At 37.4% G+C, this 18,954-nt stretch overlaps 1 protein-coding gene across 1 annotated transcript; it reads right to left on the bottom strand.

Annotated features, from left to right (window-relative positions):
* Positions 1-16,054: 16,054 nt before the first annotated feature.
* On the bottom strand, positions 16,055-18,939 carry PFDN4 (prefoldin subunit 4). The gene is made up of 4 exons (XM_040575949.1): positions 18,609-18,939; positions 17,733-17,840; positions 17,207-17,350; positions 16,055-16,443 (listed from the first exon to the last, which is right to left on the bottom strand). The coding sequence occupies exons 1-4, from the start codon at positions 18,630-18,632 to the stop codon at positions 16,312-16,314; spliced, it is 408 nt and encodes a 135-aa protein (XP_040431883.1). The 5' UTR covers positions 18,633-18,939; the 3' UTR covers positions 16,055-16,311.
* Positions 18,940-18,954: the final 15 nt, after the last annotated feature.

Raw genomic sequence — 18,954 nt, 5'->3', positions numbered from 1 at the left:
GCTAAGCCACTGAGGGCCAGAATTTCTAAAAAGCTCCACTTCCACTCTCCTGGTCTCAGGAAAAGCAAGGCTGCTTAATGAATAATGCTTTTTTTGTTGACCTTTAATTTTTCTACACTTCAAGTTCACATCTTTTAAAGGAAGATAGAGGTTTTTCTTTGTCATTGTTGTAATAAAGTTTTGCTTGTGGTAGAAAAGTAGTAAGAGGAGGAGTTCATGGAGTTACTGCTGCAATAACAATATATTACCTTCAGCATTTTGTTTTATACAGTGCAACATATCTGGGGTGTACTATATGTTGCTGTTACAAATAATCAAATAATCGATAGGATGACAGCTCACCCAGACCAGACCACTGTCCTTTTCTAGGAGGTTCAGTTAGCTTTAAAAAATGACTACACTTTTACAAGTAACATAGCAAAAAATGTTAATTAACATAGCACTTAATCACATTTTGGGGCACTAATACATCAGGTATAGATGTCATGTTCATTAATATCCTCCAATATTTATATTTCTCAAGACTCTGTAAAAGTACTATTAATGGACTTGAGAAGAAGAGATAATATTCTTGCTGAACAGAGTCTGTGTGACTAAGTGCTCAATCTCTGGTAACAAATGAATGCAACAGCCTTTAAATCCTTTCCATACAGACAAATTAATGTATTTCTCATAATAATATTGCTCAAAATCTAGACAGGCCAGTGCATCTTTGTGACTTTCTCTGCATGAGTCAGATTTACAATGCAGCACTGTAGGAAAAAAAAAAAAAAGGAAAGGGCTATGATGACACGTTGATAAACAAGTTAAAATAATATAATTTGCACTGTGTCATTTGTATGCTGTCAGCACACACATAATTCCAAAAATTACTGTGGGTAAATCCATTATTGGTCTGCTAAGTACTGCTGCTGGGTGCATTGAGTCCTGATGCCTCATCATGCTTTATACCCGTTAGCAATTTGCATGGCAGAGTTACATAGCTCTTAACTGAAAGATGAAAGTCACACTTTCTATTTCAGTAGTGCTGACATTTAAATTTGATGTCAATGTTATAGTCCCATCCTAATTTCAAAATCCCTTGTGCTAATAGTGCTTAAGCCTTAATTGCACATTTAATCATAAGAATTACAGAATCACTCTGGTAAGCTAGGCAGAAAAAAATGCCATGGACATAAGATACCAATGCAAATCAGATAGAAAAGACAAAGAAAAGAAGTAATTTTCTATTTTACGGAAAATATTAGGTATGTTGTTTTCCGATCTATCAGCACAACTGGTGATGTATGAGATCCCTGTAAATAGCACCCTCATGTTGCTAAATATTGTGAGCTTATTGTAACTAAAAAGTCTAAAATTTTTCTGTTTATCTAGCATTCTTAAGTGCCTAAGGGACCTAATGCCTACAGCTAAACTCAAGCAACAGACATAGGACTTTGTGTAGCTGGCTTTGTTTTTTTGAAAATTCTGCTCAAAAAAAGAAAAAAAAAATATATATATATATATATAAAGCGCCCTTGAAGGGAGAGAGATTTTTAACATTATAATTAAAAAAACTTGGCCTCAAACAGAAAATCAATCCTAGCCACCGGCTCTCTGAATCTGACACTACAAGACTTTCAATGAAGTTGTTAAATGACTCTGGTCACCAAGGAAACAAATGTTACAAAGTCTGTCAAATAATGAACTTAAACTGGAAGCTAAGATAGTCAAGTTTATTTGGTGTTAATGCCGAAATATCAGAAGTACAATATGTAGATTAGTGCATAGATCTCATGCAGCCTAACTTTTCTGAGAAAACTCAAGAGAATTTGAGCCAAAGTCCGTAGATATTAAAGTAAGTCTTACACCTTACTACAACACATCTGGCACTGAAATTTCTTGATACAGTGAAAGTCTTTTTTTGGTCTGTAATGCCTAAGAAGTGAAACTTTGATGTCACAATTATGGTGCCAGCTACTATCGCATCATTAGAACAGGGATAAAATAGATCTCACTTTCAGAAAAAAGCTGCCCTTTTCTCACTGAAAAGTGATTTATTCATAAAAACTTTGAGTGCTTTTTATAAGGAACCCAAAAGTATGAACAGATCTGGAGGATGACCAAAGCCAGAATGAAAGGTACAATCTCATCATGTTTCTGACAGTGGGAAGAGGTTTGCTTTTGTATCCAGCTGAATTCCACAGTCTTCACTTCAAAAAGTGATTTAACCTCATCTAGTTTAACTGCCATCAAGACTAAATTGATATTCTAGGGAAAAATAAAACTGATAAATTAAGATGTTTTTGACACACACAAAAAAAAAAAACTCTGTTCATAAACTGGAAGCAGAAACTACAGATCTTTTGATACTTATCTGATCATTACAGATGCTGTTATTACCATTCAAGATACCAACACAAAAGCAAAGAGAAGCTTGAAGTGCAGAGTAATGCTGATCACTGCAAGACTAAAAAAATGAGGTGTCCTTGAGACGTAAGTTTCCTTTTAGTCTTCAGAGGTGAATAGTGACATCTGAAGGGATTTGTGATAAGCATCATGTAGAGTTTTGTTGCATCTTGAGACACGGCAATCCTCAATGCTTTTACAGCAGTGTGTACTTTAGAATCACAAACAATATACTGCTGTATTGCACCTTGGGTATTTCAATGCTGAAAAGCCCAGTATATGGATGGCATTTCTTCCTTTCCAGGATAGGGTGTAAGTCGCAAAATCTGGGAATCTCAGCCTTGTGAACCTGTCAGTTTTCAGTGCCACTTGCTTTGGTATCAGCTACATATTGCTGGTCAGACCAAATCATTGCAATAAAACTGGTGAACAAGAGCGTGCTGTCTTTGCTGTCAATACTTCCCAGCTGTCAACAGCAATTTCATGTTACCTGAGGTTGTGCTTCAGTAATACTTTTAAGATTTTCATCTGGCTGCCCTGGCAGATGATATTCCTTCTCTCAGTTCACCAAATAAAATCTGAATTGGCAATCTTCTAAAGCAGTTGCCTTCTGTTCCAGATATAAGATCAGCCCCATGAAATGTGCTGTAATGTTCATGGTTTCAGCTGCCTGGAAGTCTGCTATGCACTAAAATGATTTTGGAGAAAACTTCCTACCTTGAATACACTGTGGTAAGCAGATGAAACCTCTCCTGAGCTGTATGTATTATCAGCAGCAAGTCTGTGCTTTCTTGTATATAGAATTAGATAAAGTATCCACTTTGCAGACCTTTAATTTAATCTAGAGACTGATACCATATTGCTTCCAAGCTTTCTTTCTCCTTTAAAAATACAAAAGATGGATGGGCTGTGCTAACATTATTTGACAGTTCTTTGTCCAAGAGAACACCCTCCAATAAAGTAATTCCAAAACAAAAAATTTTCACAAGTAACATATGTTATGAATTATGACAACTAAGAAAAGGACTGTTACACAAAATGACACTCATAACATCCTTTTCCTCCAAGTTTATTACGAGTCCATACATCTCAAATGAAGCTCACAATCAGTCTCATGATTTTCTGTGTGCGTACTTGTTTCTGTGGTGCAGTTATCAGCAAAGGAATGTGATACAGTGTTTTATAGAACTTCATAGCTTGTTCAGTTGTGTTCACAACCACTGCCTGGCCCATCAGTACAAGGATCAGCTTGCACCATCTGCCAGGCTTTCCACCACAAAACAATCTCCTGATACTGTCACAGCTATTCATTTTAACTCGCTGTGGGTGCTTTCCCGGCTTGCATCTGATTCCATGTCTGGTTGCGTTCTTGGGAAACAATCCTCTTCTGCCCGAGGCATGCTAAAGCCTCGAGGGTCCTGAAGGAATTTTGCAGGTGTTTTGGATTTTTTTTTTCTCAGAGAACCTAACTTGCAGGTCAAAGCAAAATACCTCTAGGTAACAACTAGCATCTCCATTTTCTAACACAAAAAAACATCTGTGACTTTTGAGCTGATGGCAGCCCAGTAATAGCATCTGGGCATAAGCAATACTGTCTCATATTTCTGTCTGCTAGCTCTATCAGGTCAGACACACATTCTCCAGAAAATTACTGGATTTTTTTTTTTTTCAGCAGAAAGAGAGGACATATCCAAAAATACTAGACATACAGCAGACTTGTGTTGGTTTGTTTAAAAATGGCAACACCTAAGCTTGACACTGTCCCTTACAGACAAAGGCAAACCTCTGCACTGATATTCTGTTGTCTTCAGGGGGAAAAAAAAGAAAGGAAGAAGTCTAGCATCAGCAATTCTGTTGTCCTAGAAGTCAAAAGAAGGCTGGAGAATGTAGATCCAGCATTGTTTTGGTCCAACCACTTATTTAATCATTGAAAGAATTTTAATGAAGACACTATTTAAAATGCCATAAGAAAGAACTTACAACTTTTATTTTCAAGGTGATAATTCATTTGAAATATGTAGTACAAATACAATTACTTCCTTGTTTTCAGAATTAACTAGCAAGTGCTGAAAAAAAAACACCTTTTTTGCTTTGCACCTGCTGTTCTGTATCAATCTAATCACTCTTATATCTCTTCAAACAAACTCCCAAAGTCATTGAAGAGATAATAAACTTGGTTACAACACTCATCTTGTATACAATTAAATGTCTTTCATATACCTTTAAGTGGTTATTAATCTCTGAATTAGTTTAGAATACATTAACCTTCAAGGTAAATTAGATCAATCAAGAAAATGACTCACAAGACTAGGTCTATCTTTTTTTGCTTAAATTCGGAGTGTGTGCCAAGAATTTAACAGCAGGGGATATAAAGCACTCAAATGCAGCTTTTCCCTACATGTATGACGTTTATCCTAGAGAGGGCTGGGCATTCATATTCTTTTTCTTGGTGCTTATGTATAAAGTTGGTCCTTAGGATAAGAGGAATCAATGACCAGATGAATAGAAAATGTTTACAATTGTACTAAAGGGGAATTATACTGTGAATGCAGAATGACATCAAGCCCATGAAAATTAGGTGTCCTCAGCTCAATTTGTTTTCCACTCTGGGTTTATTTTAGCCTTGTTTACTTTAATTATAGAAGCGGCTGAAAAGCTTGTTGTTTTATTTTGCATATGGCACACAAAGTCCAGACATTTATCACGTTCTGCTTCAAAATCTCTTCAACTTTTTAACATCAGATCTTACAGAAAAAGAGGTACTAAAATACTCGTGCAGGAATGAACCACCATTATGGCTACCATTCATAACGTCATGCTGTGTGTTGTCCAAATAACCTACAAATTCGGTATTCAGGCACTATTTTCTAAAGGAATATGTGAATACTGACCCTCAGTAGCAAGAAAATTAACCTGAACTCAAGTGTCTTTTAATATGAATGACTAATGGAAGAAGCTTTCCTGCTGGTTTAAACTAATGATTTATTCTGCTTTTGCAAAATGCCATGCATAGTTAGCCTGGTTTAGCTGACAAGAGGTAACTCACTAAGACAAGCTCAGGCTCCTGTGTTTATGAGGCAATAGTTAACTATTTTTGCAGGATAACTCACATCACATCAGTGACTTAACATCAGTGTCACTATATTCCAAACCTGCACTTAAAATCCCTACCTATGAGAAGTGTCACAGTAGGTGCACTTCCTCTAACTGCAGTTAGTGAAGCCCAGCTTTTGTGTTTAACAGTGAAAAACTGAAGAAAATGGATACCTTGAAAACCTTTCCTTCAGCTGGAAAGGGGATTATAGTATTAAAACATCAAAGACTGCAGTTTGTGTTCAAATCGTAATATCTAGAAGGATGAGATTTACAGTGATGATTGATGACATATTAAAACTTGATGTGCTGCTTTACAACGGACAAAAAAATCTAAAGCATAAATCAGACAGCCTCCATAGCGCGTGGTGTTTTCCAAGGTAAAAGAAAATACAGGTAGAACGTGCAAAGGGAGATCTAAGATCATGATGGAAAGGAAATAATAGTGAATATGGGCTTTGGTTTGTAGATACCGGATATTAAACACCTGACTTAGGACAACATTTTATCGAACTTCTGAAAATCATAAGACTGTACAAATATTTCAGTGGGACTGCTTACATGTTGGGATCACACACGCTTCAGGCCTTTGCTGGATCAAAATCTAATGGTTGGAGCCTGCCTTTCTTGCCCTTGGGGCAAAAGATGGTATATCCCACGTAGACTCATTTAAACCATTCCTCCAGACCACCATTGCTTTCCAGGAGGATCAAGAGGTAGGATCTTGGGTAGTGCAGATTATGCTAGCCTTATGAGCAAAATGAACACTTCTCTTGCCTTAGAGTATCGCCGTCTTTCTGTCCACAGAAGTAGCACTGAACTGATTGAAACGGAGTGAAGGATCTGCACCATGCCCTGGCAGCATTGTTGCAGCAATGGCACTTTTCTGAGGCATTAGTCAGGTTGGTTGTGCAGAATTTCAAGACATGATAGGGGAACTCTACAGAAGAAAAGGGAGATCTAGCTACCACAACTAATTCCAGCTTCTCTTGACCCTGTTTGTGGACTTCAACACAACAAATGGAGGGAATCAGAACCTGTTCTGGGACAGATTTCTTTAGAACATTACAGCCATTCAGACAGCAGGACCACAAAATCTGCTCCTTGGCTCTTCCCTTTAGAGCTATTCTGCACCTGCTGAGATAATGTTCCTATTTAATCCTAATTGCAGAGAATTGAGTAAAAGCTTTGTCCTTGTACATCTATGAATAAAGACAGCATTTCAGCAATCTTGTTGCAATTAAATACAAGGCTGAATGTGCACGCTGCAATTAAAAATATGTCTGTTTCTTTAAAACAAATCAGTTTTAATTGGCATTCTAATTGAAAACCTATTAAATATAGTGATAAATGCTGAGAGATTATTTAAAATCTTGACACCTACATAATGCTTCACATAGCTCTGAAAACATCAGCTAATTCACCCTTGCAACAGCTAAAATGTAAGTAAATGCATTTAGTTAATCTGAGGAGAAAAATAAATTGTTCATAAAAACAATTTTTAAACTATGTATTTTCAAGAGCATACTGATTTTGTTTAAATGTTCAGAAAATGAGAAATTAAGCTTTTTGATACTCTCATAGCACCCTATCAAAATGAACAGTTAATATTGTAGTGAGTCAGAATTTGCATTGTGCTCATCTTTCAGCTCCATGCTGATTCACCAGGCACCTACACAGAATTGCAGTGACCAGAAGCAACAATGAAATATGGCAGCAGCTAGAAGCAATGTGGAAAAGGTTACCGTGGTTATATTAGTAAATGAATCTTTCTTGTATTTAAAAGGAATATTGCTAAAAATGTTTCCGTTATTATTCCTTTGCTCCTCTCTTCATGATATAGAACAAAAGCCATGCATAAGAGCAATGCGACACTTCAATTTTCTATTTTAAGTGCCAAATTATACGCAGTGGAAAACTAAAGACAAGGGGAAGCACCCTGCTCTCTACAAACAAGACATAACAATACAGAGCCACCTAGACCAAAATAAATAAATAAATAAATAAATTTCAGATTAAAAAAAACGGCATTTAACTAAATCCCAATTCTAATCGACTGAATGCTTGGTTTAATCAGATGCTGTTGCTGTCATTCAAAGAGGATCCATAGCATGAGACTTGTGTCTGAACACATTGCTTTACAAATCTCCCATTTTTAATAACGCTGACATGAGGCAGTGGAGACCAAGAATTATTTAGCGTATTTCTTGAATAATTCATCAAATAAAAAGTTACTAGCAAATTTGTGAACACAATGGGTAACGATGTGTTTGAATAAACTGTTCATCATGATTTTTTTTTTTTTTTTGGGGGGGGGGGGGGGTTTGCATGGGGTTTGCATGGGGTTGCTTTTCTTCATCTGTTTCAATTGTAAGGAGGCATATTATTAAAGCATCCCAATTCTGTATTTACCATAATTGAAGAGGCAAGGTTAAAGTTTTTTGTTATCATGTGATAATCTCTGTTGAAACGGCTGATAGAAATATATCAGAAGTACGTTATGTCCCAAGAAGAATGTTTGCAATATTTTTGAGTCCTCAGTGGGTAAACTGTCTAGAGAGCTATCACGGTACATGTCAGACAAAACTCTCATTGAAATTGAACTTTTAGAATACACCTGTCCCTTCTACTCCTGGTTAAATAGCTGGAATTTATCCTCTGCTGAGAACATAAGGAGCTCAAGGTCTTATTTGCACTTCAAGTCTTGGTTTCATTGGATTGGTAATGGTGTAATTATTAGTCCTTCCACGAAGATTTTCATTTTTGGCAATTTAATTTTCCCAATTCTGTATGATGGTAATTCTCAGCCCGATGTTCATATTATCTACAGATTTTGCTTAATTTGCAAGGAAGCAAGGAATCCCACCCAATAAGATCCATCCCTCCCACTTAAATCCATAGATTTCAATTCTCTAGTTACCAGATAAAGGCATGATAAAATAGATAAACCTGTGAATTTAGATTCTTTTTTCTTAATTTCAATTCTAACCTTAAATATTACTTCTTTATGGCTCTATATATTTGATACTTGCAGCTAGGCTTAAGAGTTTATCTCCAAAGAGCAGACTATGTCTTACTAACAGTCTCTTTAGGCTTGACAGAGAACTTTCTTCTAAAGCCCTATATCATGTATCAAAGTAAGATTGTAAAAGAAAACTTATTTATGGTCAGTAAACAAAACCCTGTCCTGTAAAACCCACGGTGTTCACTCATGCGCTGCCTATGACAAACTTCTTTAGACTATAATCTAGATACTTTCAGTGTGCTACAGACCATTTCTCTTCTGCAGGTAGGTATTTTTTTCCCAGCAAATTGAACTGTGAAAGCAAAACTGCCTGACCGACGTTTCTGCTTATATCCTTAAAAGTACTCATTTTACCCCCAGTGTATAATTAGAAACACCAAAAACTTGTCAGTCCAAGGTACCGCATAGTCTATCCTTACATGCCCTTTCCAACTTTAATTCTCTCTAGGTATTTGCTAAGGTCTCCAGCCAATGTAATTCTACAAACATGGTGGGACCTTGAAAGCCCTGGTTTAAAAAAAAAAAAAAAAAAAAAAAAAAAAAAAAAAACAGGTATACAAACCCCCAGCTCTTCTAAACATACTTTCACACTCAAAATCCAGCTTTTCTTGATCCAGATAAACAGGTAGTTGAAACTAGAACAACTACATGTGTTTTGTGTCTTTAGCTACAATAGGCTGGACATCACAGCAGTCTGGCTCTATTCCACTCATACTTGAACAATAGCTAAAGGAACACAATTTTCCTCCTCTTAGTGATTAAGAAATGATCATTCTTTTCTGTTTTAACATTTTGCAGTCACTAGGGATATAGCAGTGTTCTTAGCTGCCACCACTGTACTGTATACTGCTTTCAATAGCTGAGATAAGCTTTACAAATACCTGGTTCATAGGAGCACAGAGATAAAATAAGATTAGTTCTTTTTAAAACACAGGAGGAAATGGGAAGAGAGAAAAATAAATCAATTTCAAAAAAATGCTAAAAAAAAAATCACTCTCACTTGAATAATTACTTGTGATATCCTCTGAAATACCAGTGTCACTCTTAAGGGGTTTATCATTTGGAGTGGCATTTCCATGGTAGCCAGTACTATGACTGTAATCCCTTCCAAGCTTTAAATGCTCTAATAAAGCTCAATATCAATAATCAAGGAAAGAACACTTGCAGGCTTTACTGTATTTTTCATCTCATTATTCTTTATAAAATGTCTGTGTCCTTTCTTCTCACAGTAATGCTGCTTAGCCTACTGATTGTACCCCTTTTAAAACCACAGGGAAGAATGAAAATATGAGTGATGATGTGCTTTTTCAGGTTTACCATCTGTGAAAAATACTAATAAAATCTTGAAAATTATATGTCAGAGGCATAAGAACGTGCATGTATGCATATTAGCAGTCACTTTTTCCTCAATTTCTGCTTCTGTCCTCTTAAGAGATGAAGCCAATTACTGCTTTTTGTTCTAAATTGCTATTTCTCACAGCCTTTAGTACTGATTTTGAGTAAATTTTAATACATCTAGGAAAATTGTTAACCATTTGCTTAATGCAAATTACATCCAACTTTTGCAGACTTTGCATTATAACATCTACGACAGAGATCATTGCACGTGTGGTCTTACATTCACCACATTATAGATGGTGGTAAAGTTTGTTTAATTCACTTCGCTTCCTTCCCCTAGCCTAATGCATGTATGGGGCTCTCGAGAGTGTTTTATCAGACCAAGGCCAACTCTCAGCAAAACTGAAATGACTGAAATGTTAAACATGGGGAAAAGTGGGCAGGATGTTGAGGATCTTCCTGCTCCGCACTGCTGTTTCTTTAATGACTTACACCTGAGACAGCTTTGCTTATGATCTTACAAAAGCCTTGATGTCTTTAGATATCATCTGTTGTTCCTAACTACAGTAAAAGATTCCCTACAAACTCTGTAAAATTCAACATCTGGGTTGAAGGAAGAATTCAGACAGAATGCCACAGCTTTCTCTATGTCTCTATCCAGTTGCATTGGATAATGCTCCAGATACCATGAAATCCAATGACTTAATGAAGCTACCAACACCAATGCAAAATCCCAGGAGACAATATGGGAAACAAAAATGAAAGTTTTCTCATTGTGGTTCTACCCCTAATTCCACACAGATGGATCTTGTACGAATGCAATGGCAATGAACTCAGGCAATCTGCACAAGTACACAAAAAAGAAAACTGAGGCTTAGGTGCTTTTCCAAAGCATTGTTTTTCTGTGTGATCAGAACCCCTTTAGAGATGGCTAGAATGGAAATAATCAATGAACAGTGAAGAGAAAATCATACTGCATTTCTCTTGACTATAAAACATAATATAGAAATTTCAAGTGTTGCTGGTGTCATCTTTTCACAGCAAATTTTAAGTCAGTTCTTAGATCTTTCTTACCCACTTGTTTCCCAAACCAACCACAACCTCTGAAATGTAAATCACTGTTTTTCTGAGTTGTTGCAAATTTCCATGTTTGCTTTGTGCCTTAAGTAATTTTTAAAAAAGTTCCTGTATAATAATGCAAGCTACTATAGCTCATTAATTCAGTTCTATTACACAACCAAAAGACCAAGACAGTAGCATTTTCAAAGCTGAACTGGAACTTTCCCCGTCATTACACAGTTAACAGAATAGGATGCAACACAACTTCATTCATATACTCCAGCCACGTGTAACTGGCACACTGATGCACAGCAACCAACTTTGTGGCCTTATTTGATAAATAGTATAGAACAAATGTACATGTACACATTAATGAAGAGGTAGTCAGGGGAAGCAGATGAGATTTTTCAGGAGAGTTGCATTTATAGGCCACCTCTCTTATTGATCCATTCAAAGTTCATTACAGCTAAGGGGAATGAATTATTTTTTTTGGCTCTGAATTAATCACACATTTATTTTACAGTTTTAATTGCATGATTAGTTGGTTCTTCCAAGTCAAGGAAATGGCCAGATGCAGTAGTGCCCATGCCTGTATTTCAGCATAAAAAGTGCATCGTTTTTCCCCTTTCCCCTGTACAAGTGGTAATAGTGCCCAAGCACATCACAGTGGTTAACCTAAAGCAATCCTTTGATGAATTTGCATTTTGACCCTCCACCCCACCACTCAGCATCCCCCAGTATTGGGCTTGTTGGCATGAGTATAGAGGGACACCTAATAAAACATGCAGATAATAAACTGAGATCAAAGTCACAGTGTACTAACCAGCAGCTTTGGAGAGCAACAGGGAAAAAAGACTTTTTTAAGCCTGCAGTAAATGGCTGTTATTCCACTCATGTTTATAAATTCTTTTATTATATAACTCTAACAGCTGGATCCACTCCCCATTAACTGTAAACCTGTTTCGTCTCTTGCTGAGGGAAATCCTTCACAGCCAGTTATGCCTGCGTTTGGTGCGCCCTGTGCAGTCCAATCAACAGCTAACATTTAATTACAGCAATCATTTGTTTTTCTTGCATGACTCATCCAATCAATATAGAGACGAACTTGGTTGTAAATAATATCCGTCAAGCCTTATCATGCCTATACATCCACATTTTTTCCTCTTTCATGAATCAGACTATTTGTGTAACATTAGATAAATGATCCAAACCACTGACTCATGCAAACCAAACTACTTCAATTCTTTTCTTCCTACAGAAAATACAGCTCCAGTATTCTGCATTCCACCTCTTTTTGCTCTTAGAAGTGATATATAATAACACAAAATTATTTGCACTTCAGCTACATACCACTTCCTGTGATTATTGAATAATTATCAACCCCACTTTTATTAGACTATAATGATCTTCTATATAAAAACAGATGAACAGTAACAAAGGTTCCACTGGAGAAAGTTATGCTAGAGATCATCATGTAGAAAACGGCCATTTTACAATCAGCTGACAAGAGAATCAAAAACAAGCCCTCAAAAATACAATAAATATAGTAATTGTGTTCTACTATGTTTTAAAGAGTCTATTTTGAAAAACTGGTAAGCCTTCTTGACATCATAAATTGAAATGAGCTGTTTTTCCACCGGCTGCAGTTTCACTAGTTGACCTGCTTTAATTGTTGCACCCAAGTGGACTGCCAGCCTCTGGTGGCTCTATGTCTTCCAAAACAAAAACAGTAAGGACGCTGTATTTTAATACAAATTTGAGCTGAATAGCTAATTCAATCAAATCCCTAGATCATTGTCCTAACCCTCTAAACAAAGCCCTTAGATTAAAATACTTCGCATTTTTATGACGCATTTCACCTTTGAAGTGCATTACAAATGTGACTCCCTTGACAACAGAGAATGACAGTAAATGATCTGCATTCTGACACTGACATTAAAGATGTATATTGCCAGTGATTGCTGACATACAGAGGTGCATAGAAGAGCAGGGCTTTTTTGTGGAGCATGTGATGATTTATATTTATATTATCTAAACAAGATAACTAAGGCAAATGTTATCAGAGATAACAGAAAGTTCCAATGTACCATAAATAAAAAGTACCTAGACAATAGGGAGCTAAAATATAATAAATGCCAACTGAAGAACAATTGCATACATTCGCAATGAAGGAGAAAGATTATTAAAAGCAAAAACTAGGACTATGTCAAATACTTGAAAGCAACTGATGGACAATCTGCAAATTAATTTCCACAATGACAATTTAAAAACAAAAAAGTTTCCCGCATGTTCTATTTTATGCATACAAAAATAGAAAACGATAGCCTGAAATAGAATGTTCTGTAAACTACAAAAATCCAGAGACTAATCTGAAAAAGTTTGTTGTACAGTTTCTGGCAACCACAAGTGTCCAAAGTACACAAGGAAACTGTGACCCTACATGTGCAAACAGGCATCTAGATTATCAAAGGTGAACATACATGTGACAAAGGACAGAAATCAAACACTGTAGAGGAAAAACCTTTGGCATTCACAAGAATATTCTAACAGTCTTCTTTTTCCTAAATGCCACAGCTGCATATATGGATAATTCTATTTCTAGGATATTGAAGAACAGCAGGAATAACGCAAGCTCTCTGCACTTTGCTGGCATTCTCCCTTTGGCGAACCAAGGTCCTCATCTGCTTCACAACTGCCATTAGCATCATGTTTAAACTGTGCCAGCTGCCTTTTTTTTTTTTTCCTTTAAAGAAGCCATATCCATCCTATGCCTGTCTGCAAATTACAATAATTTTAAATGGATGAAACCTACAAGCTACGCAACCATGAACATGCTCAGAACACAGAACTGGCACAGAAGTCCCTTAGAAGTTAATTTCCAAGCGTTATCAATGAATTAATGAGAATGATCATAGCAGCCAAAGTTTCACTTCACTAAAATCAGCACTGGCCTTCAAAGCCTAGGCATGAGCTCACCGTAAAATGGATTTCCCAGTTCTTTGATGCCATCTACTGGGTGCTGCTCATTATGGATCAAACTCCATCACTACTCAGTTTTAACCTGGAAAAAAGACTTTCACATTTCATTTGTTTTATAATCATGAACATAAATGAATTGGTTGCTTTACTTTACAATACCAAATAAATAATGGCCTGGCTACTGAAGGGAGGGGAAAAAGAAAAAAAAAAAAAACACTCAAGATACCGGCACCTCTTGAGACTGTAACCTTATGTTACTGTGCTTTCAACTGCACTTTCCTGAAAGAGTTTTGGACTAAGAGCTACACTCAAGAAAGCAGAATAAGGCAGACTTAAGTCACCTAAATTCACAATACTCCTATCAGTTGCTATTTATTAAATAACTGGTGACCTTATTCTTCTGTTAGCATCCAAAATAACAGCTCTGGGTCAATCGAGAACTGCTCCAAGTCAATTGATGCCAAACTCCTGCCTAACTCAGAAAACTGCAGAGGTTCAGAAGTTATGTACAGGAACAACTATATCTCCTTGAAGGTCCAACACACTTGATTTGCTCCAAATGCTGGCTGGCAGATAAAGCAGTAGAGTTGCCACGGTTACCATAAATCCATTTTACCTAGAAGAGTAGCACAAGTAGTCACTTGTGCAGGAAGAAAGGGGGGGGGGGGAGCGGTGAAACTAACAACGACAACCTAACCTCTTTGCTAAGGCATAGGTTTGAATTAGAACTGCAATCAGTTCAAAAATCAAAGTTAGAAATCTGTAGTTACAGCCAAGGTATTTGCACACACATCCAGCAGCAGAAGTGTATGAACTGTTGGAATGCTATTGAAAAGAAAGTTAGGAAGTGCCAGGGCTAAACAGAACATTAGCACAGCTTCCTAGACTTACAGCCTTCAGGTGATTTACACTGTATGCAATACAAGTGCTTGTGTTGGGGTATTAGATCCTCTCTGCTGAATACCATCTTCACTGATTGCTGTGCTAAAATTGATCTGCAACATTTACGAACTTACATAAACAACCATGTGAATTACAATGCTGTAATCTGTAAATAACAATGCATCGGTGAGATCCTTTCCCAGGTGTACTAAGACAAAGTTCTGTATCATTACTTAGTTCAAAGAACTATTTCGGCAGTAGAGAACCAAAAGTGTTGTTTTTTCTCAAAAAAAAAAAAAAAAACAGTTGAAAAAGATACTACACAACTGAGACATAAGGAGGAGCTAATCACTTTATAAAAATACACCTCATACTCTGAGCCTTTATATTAAAAAGAATAATAGTAGATTAATATTTGGCCACCTGAATTTTCTCTGTCCACAGTGTTTTGTAGAATAGATTAAAAGATTATTTAAATATGCTAAAAGTTAATTGTTAAAAACAAAGTCATAACGAACAGAAATTTACATGGAACAATATATTAAGTGGACAAAAGACCATAAGCAGAATTACAGTGAGACAATTACAGTGAGTAATTTTTAAAGAATGTAAGAAGTCAACAATTTAAGGCATTTAAAGATTACATTCAACTCCACACAGTGATGGAGGCATAATTCCAGAGATTGGTGCTGACATAGCAACAGCATCTATGAACAATTCCAGCACTAATTCGGTATATAAACATGGATTTAGAAATGATTGTTGAGGAAAATTTAAAGAGGTTAAGACTCACCATTCTGACTTACATCTTTTGTTGTTCGCAAATATACAGTAGTAAATGACTGAATAAGACTGTGGTTCCAAAAGTATTTCTTCAATACCAACGCGAGCTTTAAAGAGCCCTCCCTTCCTCCCCTCTCAACTTGTGACGTTGTGCAGTGAGCTAATAGGGTTTATGCAGCTGTCTGTGAAATGACCGAGGCACTGATCTCTCTTGGAAAAACAAAACAGCCCAGGGCTGGGGTTGATTCCCTTATCCAGTTTATTCTTTGGCCACAAAACATTTCAGCTAAGATTTAAAGACAAAGGATAGATTTAGTATTTCCAGGAGAGCTGCTCAGACTAGGTTAAACAGCATCACAGCTGAATTTGAAATCATGCCCTAAATATTACAGAGAAACTTCTAACAAACTGTCAATACAGTGCAAATCAACAATTACCCATTTCTATTGTTTTTATATTTTTCAAGTATTTTCATGAGTTGAAAACAAGACGAAGGAAACTACAATATGTGCCTGACTTTATTACTTTAATAAACAATGCATATATTCCAATCTTGGTGCTTTATCAACAGCATGAAGCTAATGCTTTCCTGAACAAATAAATAACTGCAATAACCAAAATATGAAAGCTCTCATTAAATAGGTGGAATCCAACCCAGGAAAGTTAAAAAAAAAGTGGAATTTTTAAAAATGCTATTGGAAGAGAAGAGCTATCAAAATATTTACTAAAACAAGGAAAAGGTTTATGATATAGTTAAAGAACCTTTAACTGTCCTCAGCCTCAAGATTTATGTTATTTCCAAACTTTGCATAGAGCTGAACTTTCAGGTCAGATAACACTCTCTGAATTGATTCCACTCGAGATTCTAATGCTTCAATTTCTTCTTGTAAACTTTTCTGAAAAAGAAAAAAAAATCATCTTCTTATATAAAGCAAACAAAAATCATATTTGTCAGCAACATATAAATGATTAAAAGGTACCTCTTTACCAACTTTTTGTCAAGACACACTGTAAGCCTTACTAGAGAGGCAAACAAAACTTAACATGATTTGGTATACTGACAGTCCAGTTATGAATTACTGTCTGTGCCTGTCCCCCTTCCCAAAATCATATATCAAACATGAATATATCATATTTTAAGAACTGTACAGGCGAACTATGATAATAAGTTCATAGAACGTTTCAAGAAAGAGATTCTAAGTTACACAAGATTTATAGACTAGATACCAGACAGAACTTTGTGTTGGAAGATGCAAATTTGTATCTATTTATCAGTAACTATAATCAGTTATTAGTAGTTGCTCTGGGATGTAATTGGATCATGGCATTTGGGTATTGATGAACAATTACAGGACATCAACAAACCAGACATTAAAAAAAAAAAAAAACAAAAAGAAAACTCAGCTCAGTTATCCCTGACCTAAACAGACTGCTTGTCAAGAGCGAGAAAGGACACAAAGCTAAATTATCAAAAGATTTCTTTGTTGAATCTTGCTGCTGATTTAACAGGCTCCAGATTTGGAAGGAAAATAACATGTGGTATTACATGATATCATATTTAAGAAGTAAAAGCTGTTCAAGGGATGAACACCCCCTTGCAGTGTTTACCACGCTACAGTGGCCACTACAGTAAAGAACGTCCCTTTTGTGCTGACAAACCTTTGCCTCCTCCAGCATCTCTTGTGTCTCTTCTTGGGAATGGCTAATGAAGACATCTCCAATTTGGTACGGTATCAGAAGTGAATCACCATCATCAAGCATCATGATATCATCACAGGCATCTTCCAAATTCTGAAGTTGTTTCTATTTGTCAAGACAGGAGAAAGGTGATCACGTTGTCCTACAGAAGTTATTTGAACAGATGCACTGTCGTGCTATCAGTTGAACTTGGTGAATCTGCACTTTGGACAAAAATCCCACCTGCCAGTACATTTAATAAAGTAATTCTAGAGATGTAATTTAGAATAAATATTAAATTCAATGGAGTTGTGGCAATAGTTAACACTCATTAACTCTCATTAATAGAAAAATTAACCATCAAGAAAAGAGAGATAAAGCAAACAAATTTCACTTGTATCTGATACGCAGTCATAAAGGATTTGTTTTTTTAATTTTGCTAGAAAACAGAAAACATAGTAGAATAAAAAATGTTAATTTCTTATTTCTAATTTTAAAGCAAATATACCTTTTTAACTTCTATTTCTTCTTTCAGCTCTGTGATCCTGCTAGTATTTCTTGCAAACTTGTTTATTTTCTGTTGATCTTCAAAAGTAACATTGACATCTTCAGCAGCCTGCAAAGATTAGGTCTAAATGAAGACTTCATTTCTTACATTAAATTTAGTCTTACCACAAGATTGTTTCTACAAAGTTTATGAAAACTAAATCTTACAGCTACTACATTTTACTTATACACGATTCATTAAAAGGCCTCCACAAGGACATCAGCAACACTCACATTTAGCCACAGAGCTAATAGCTACACGCGATTCAATCCCCAGCTATCCACAGCATCGTAATGCTAAAGGCTGTGACCCTGACAGCTCAGAGAGCTGAACTACACACATTTCTCCAAGGCCACTCCCATATACAGCGTAGAATATCCGTCTAAATCTGCCAGCAAAATCATTTTATGTTAATTAGTTAGCTGTGAGCTGCTATGGGAGACTTCAAAGCCATGGAAGCTGGCTATGGGAGAGTTCACACCCACAGAACCGGGCCTCACGCAGGCTCTCGGCCCACAGAAACGGTACCAGTAGGGTCACCCCCATTTACAGGGGATGAAGCCTGTTACCACTTCACAACGCCCCGCACCAGCACAAGCTCCAACCCGTGTAACCAGATCCACACCTGCACGTTCAACACCACGACTGACGACTCCCACAGCGCTGCGCTAACAACGCCGGGCCCCCAGCAGCCGGCAGGGCCTAGGCCGAGCCTGCCAGCCCCGCCATGCCCGGGGCAGAGCCCCCCGGCCACCACAGCCCCGAGCCGGGGCCGGTGCCCCCCGGGAGGCCGCGGAGAGGCCAGGAGCGGACCCCACACAGCCCTACCCCACTCACCGCCTTCTTCATGGTGGCGGCCATCTTGGAGGGCTGCACCACTCACCCTTCCCGCAGAGGAGAGGCGCGGCGGCCGGCAAAGCGAGGAAAAACGAAAAAACCTCCCGACAGCGGCGAAACAACGGAGCTGAGGGCTTCACACCCTCCTCTACAGCCCTCAAAGCCAGCCGGCTGCCCGCAGAGAGGGCACGGCAACGCTCAATCCTCCCTCCACGCGGTACTTGGTACGTCCCGCAGCACGGCGAGGGGAGCTGGCGAGAAACCAAGGCCGGGGCCGGGACCTGGCCACGGCGCTGCCGCCAGGGGGAGCCGGGAGATGGCGCCGGGGGCCGCCGGCCTGCTCCCC

Source organism: Cygnus olor, chromosome 16, assembly GCF_009769625.2.
Source record: "Cygnus olor isolate bCygOlo1 chromosome 16, bCygOlo1.pri.v2, whole genome shotgun sequence".
NCBI classification, from domain to species: domain Eukaryota; kingdom Metazoa; phylum Chordata; class Aves; order Anseriformes; family Anatidae; genus Cygnus; species Cygnus olor.
Note: the sequence above shows the minus strand (reverse complement) of the source record. Positions and strands in the feature narration are given on the sequence as shown.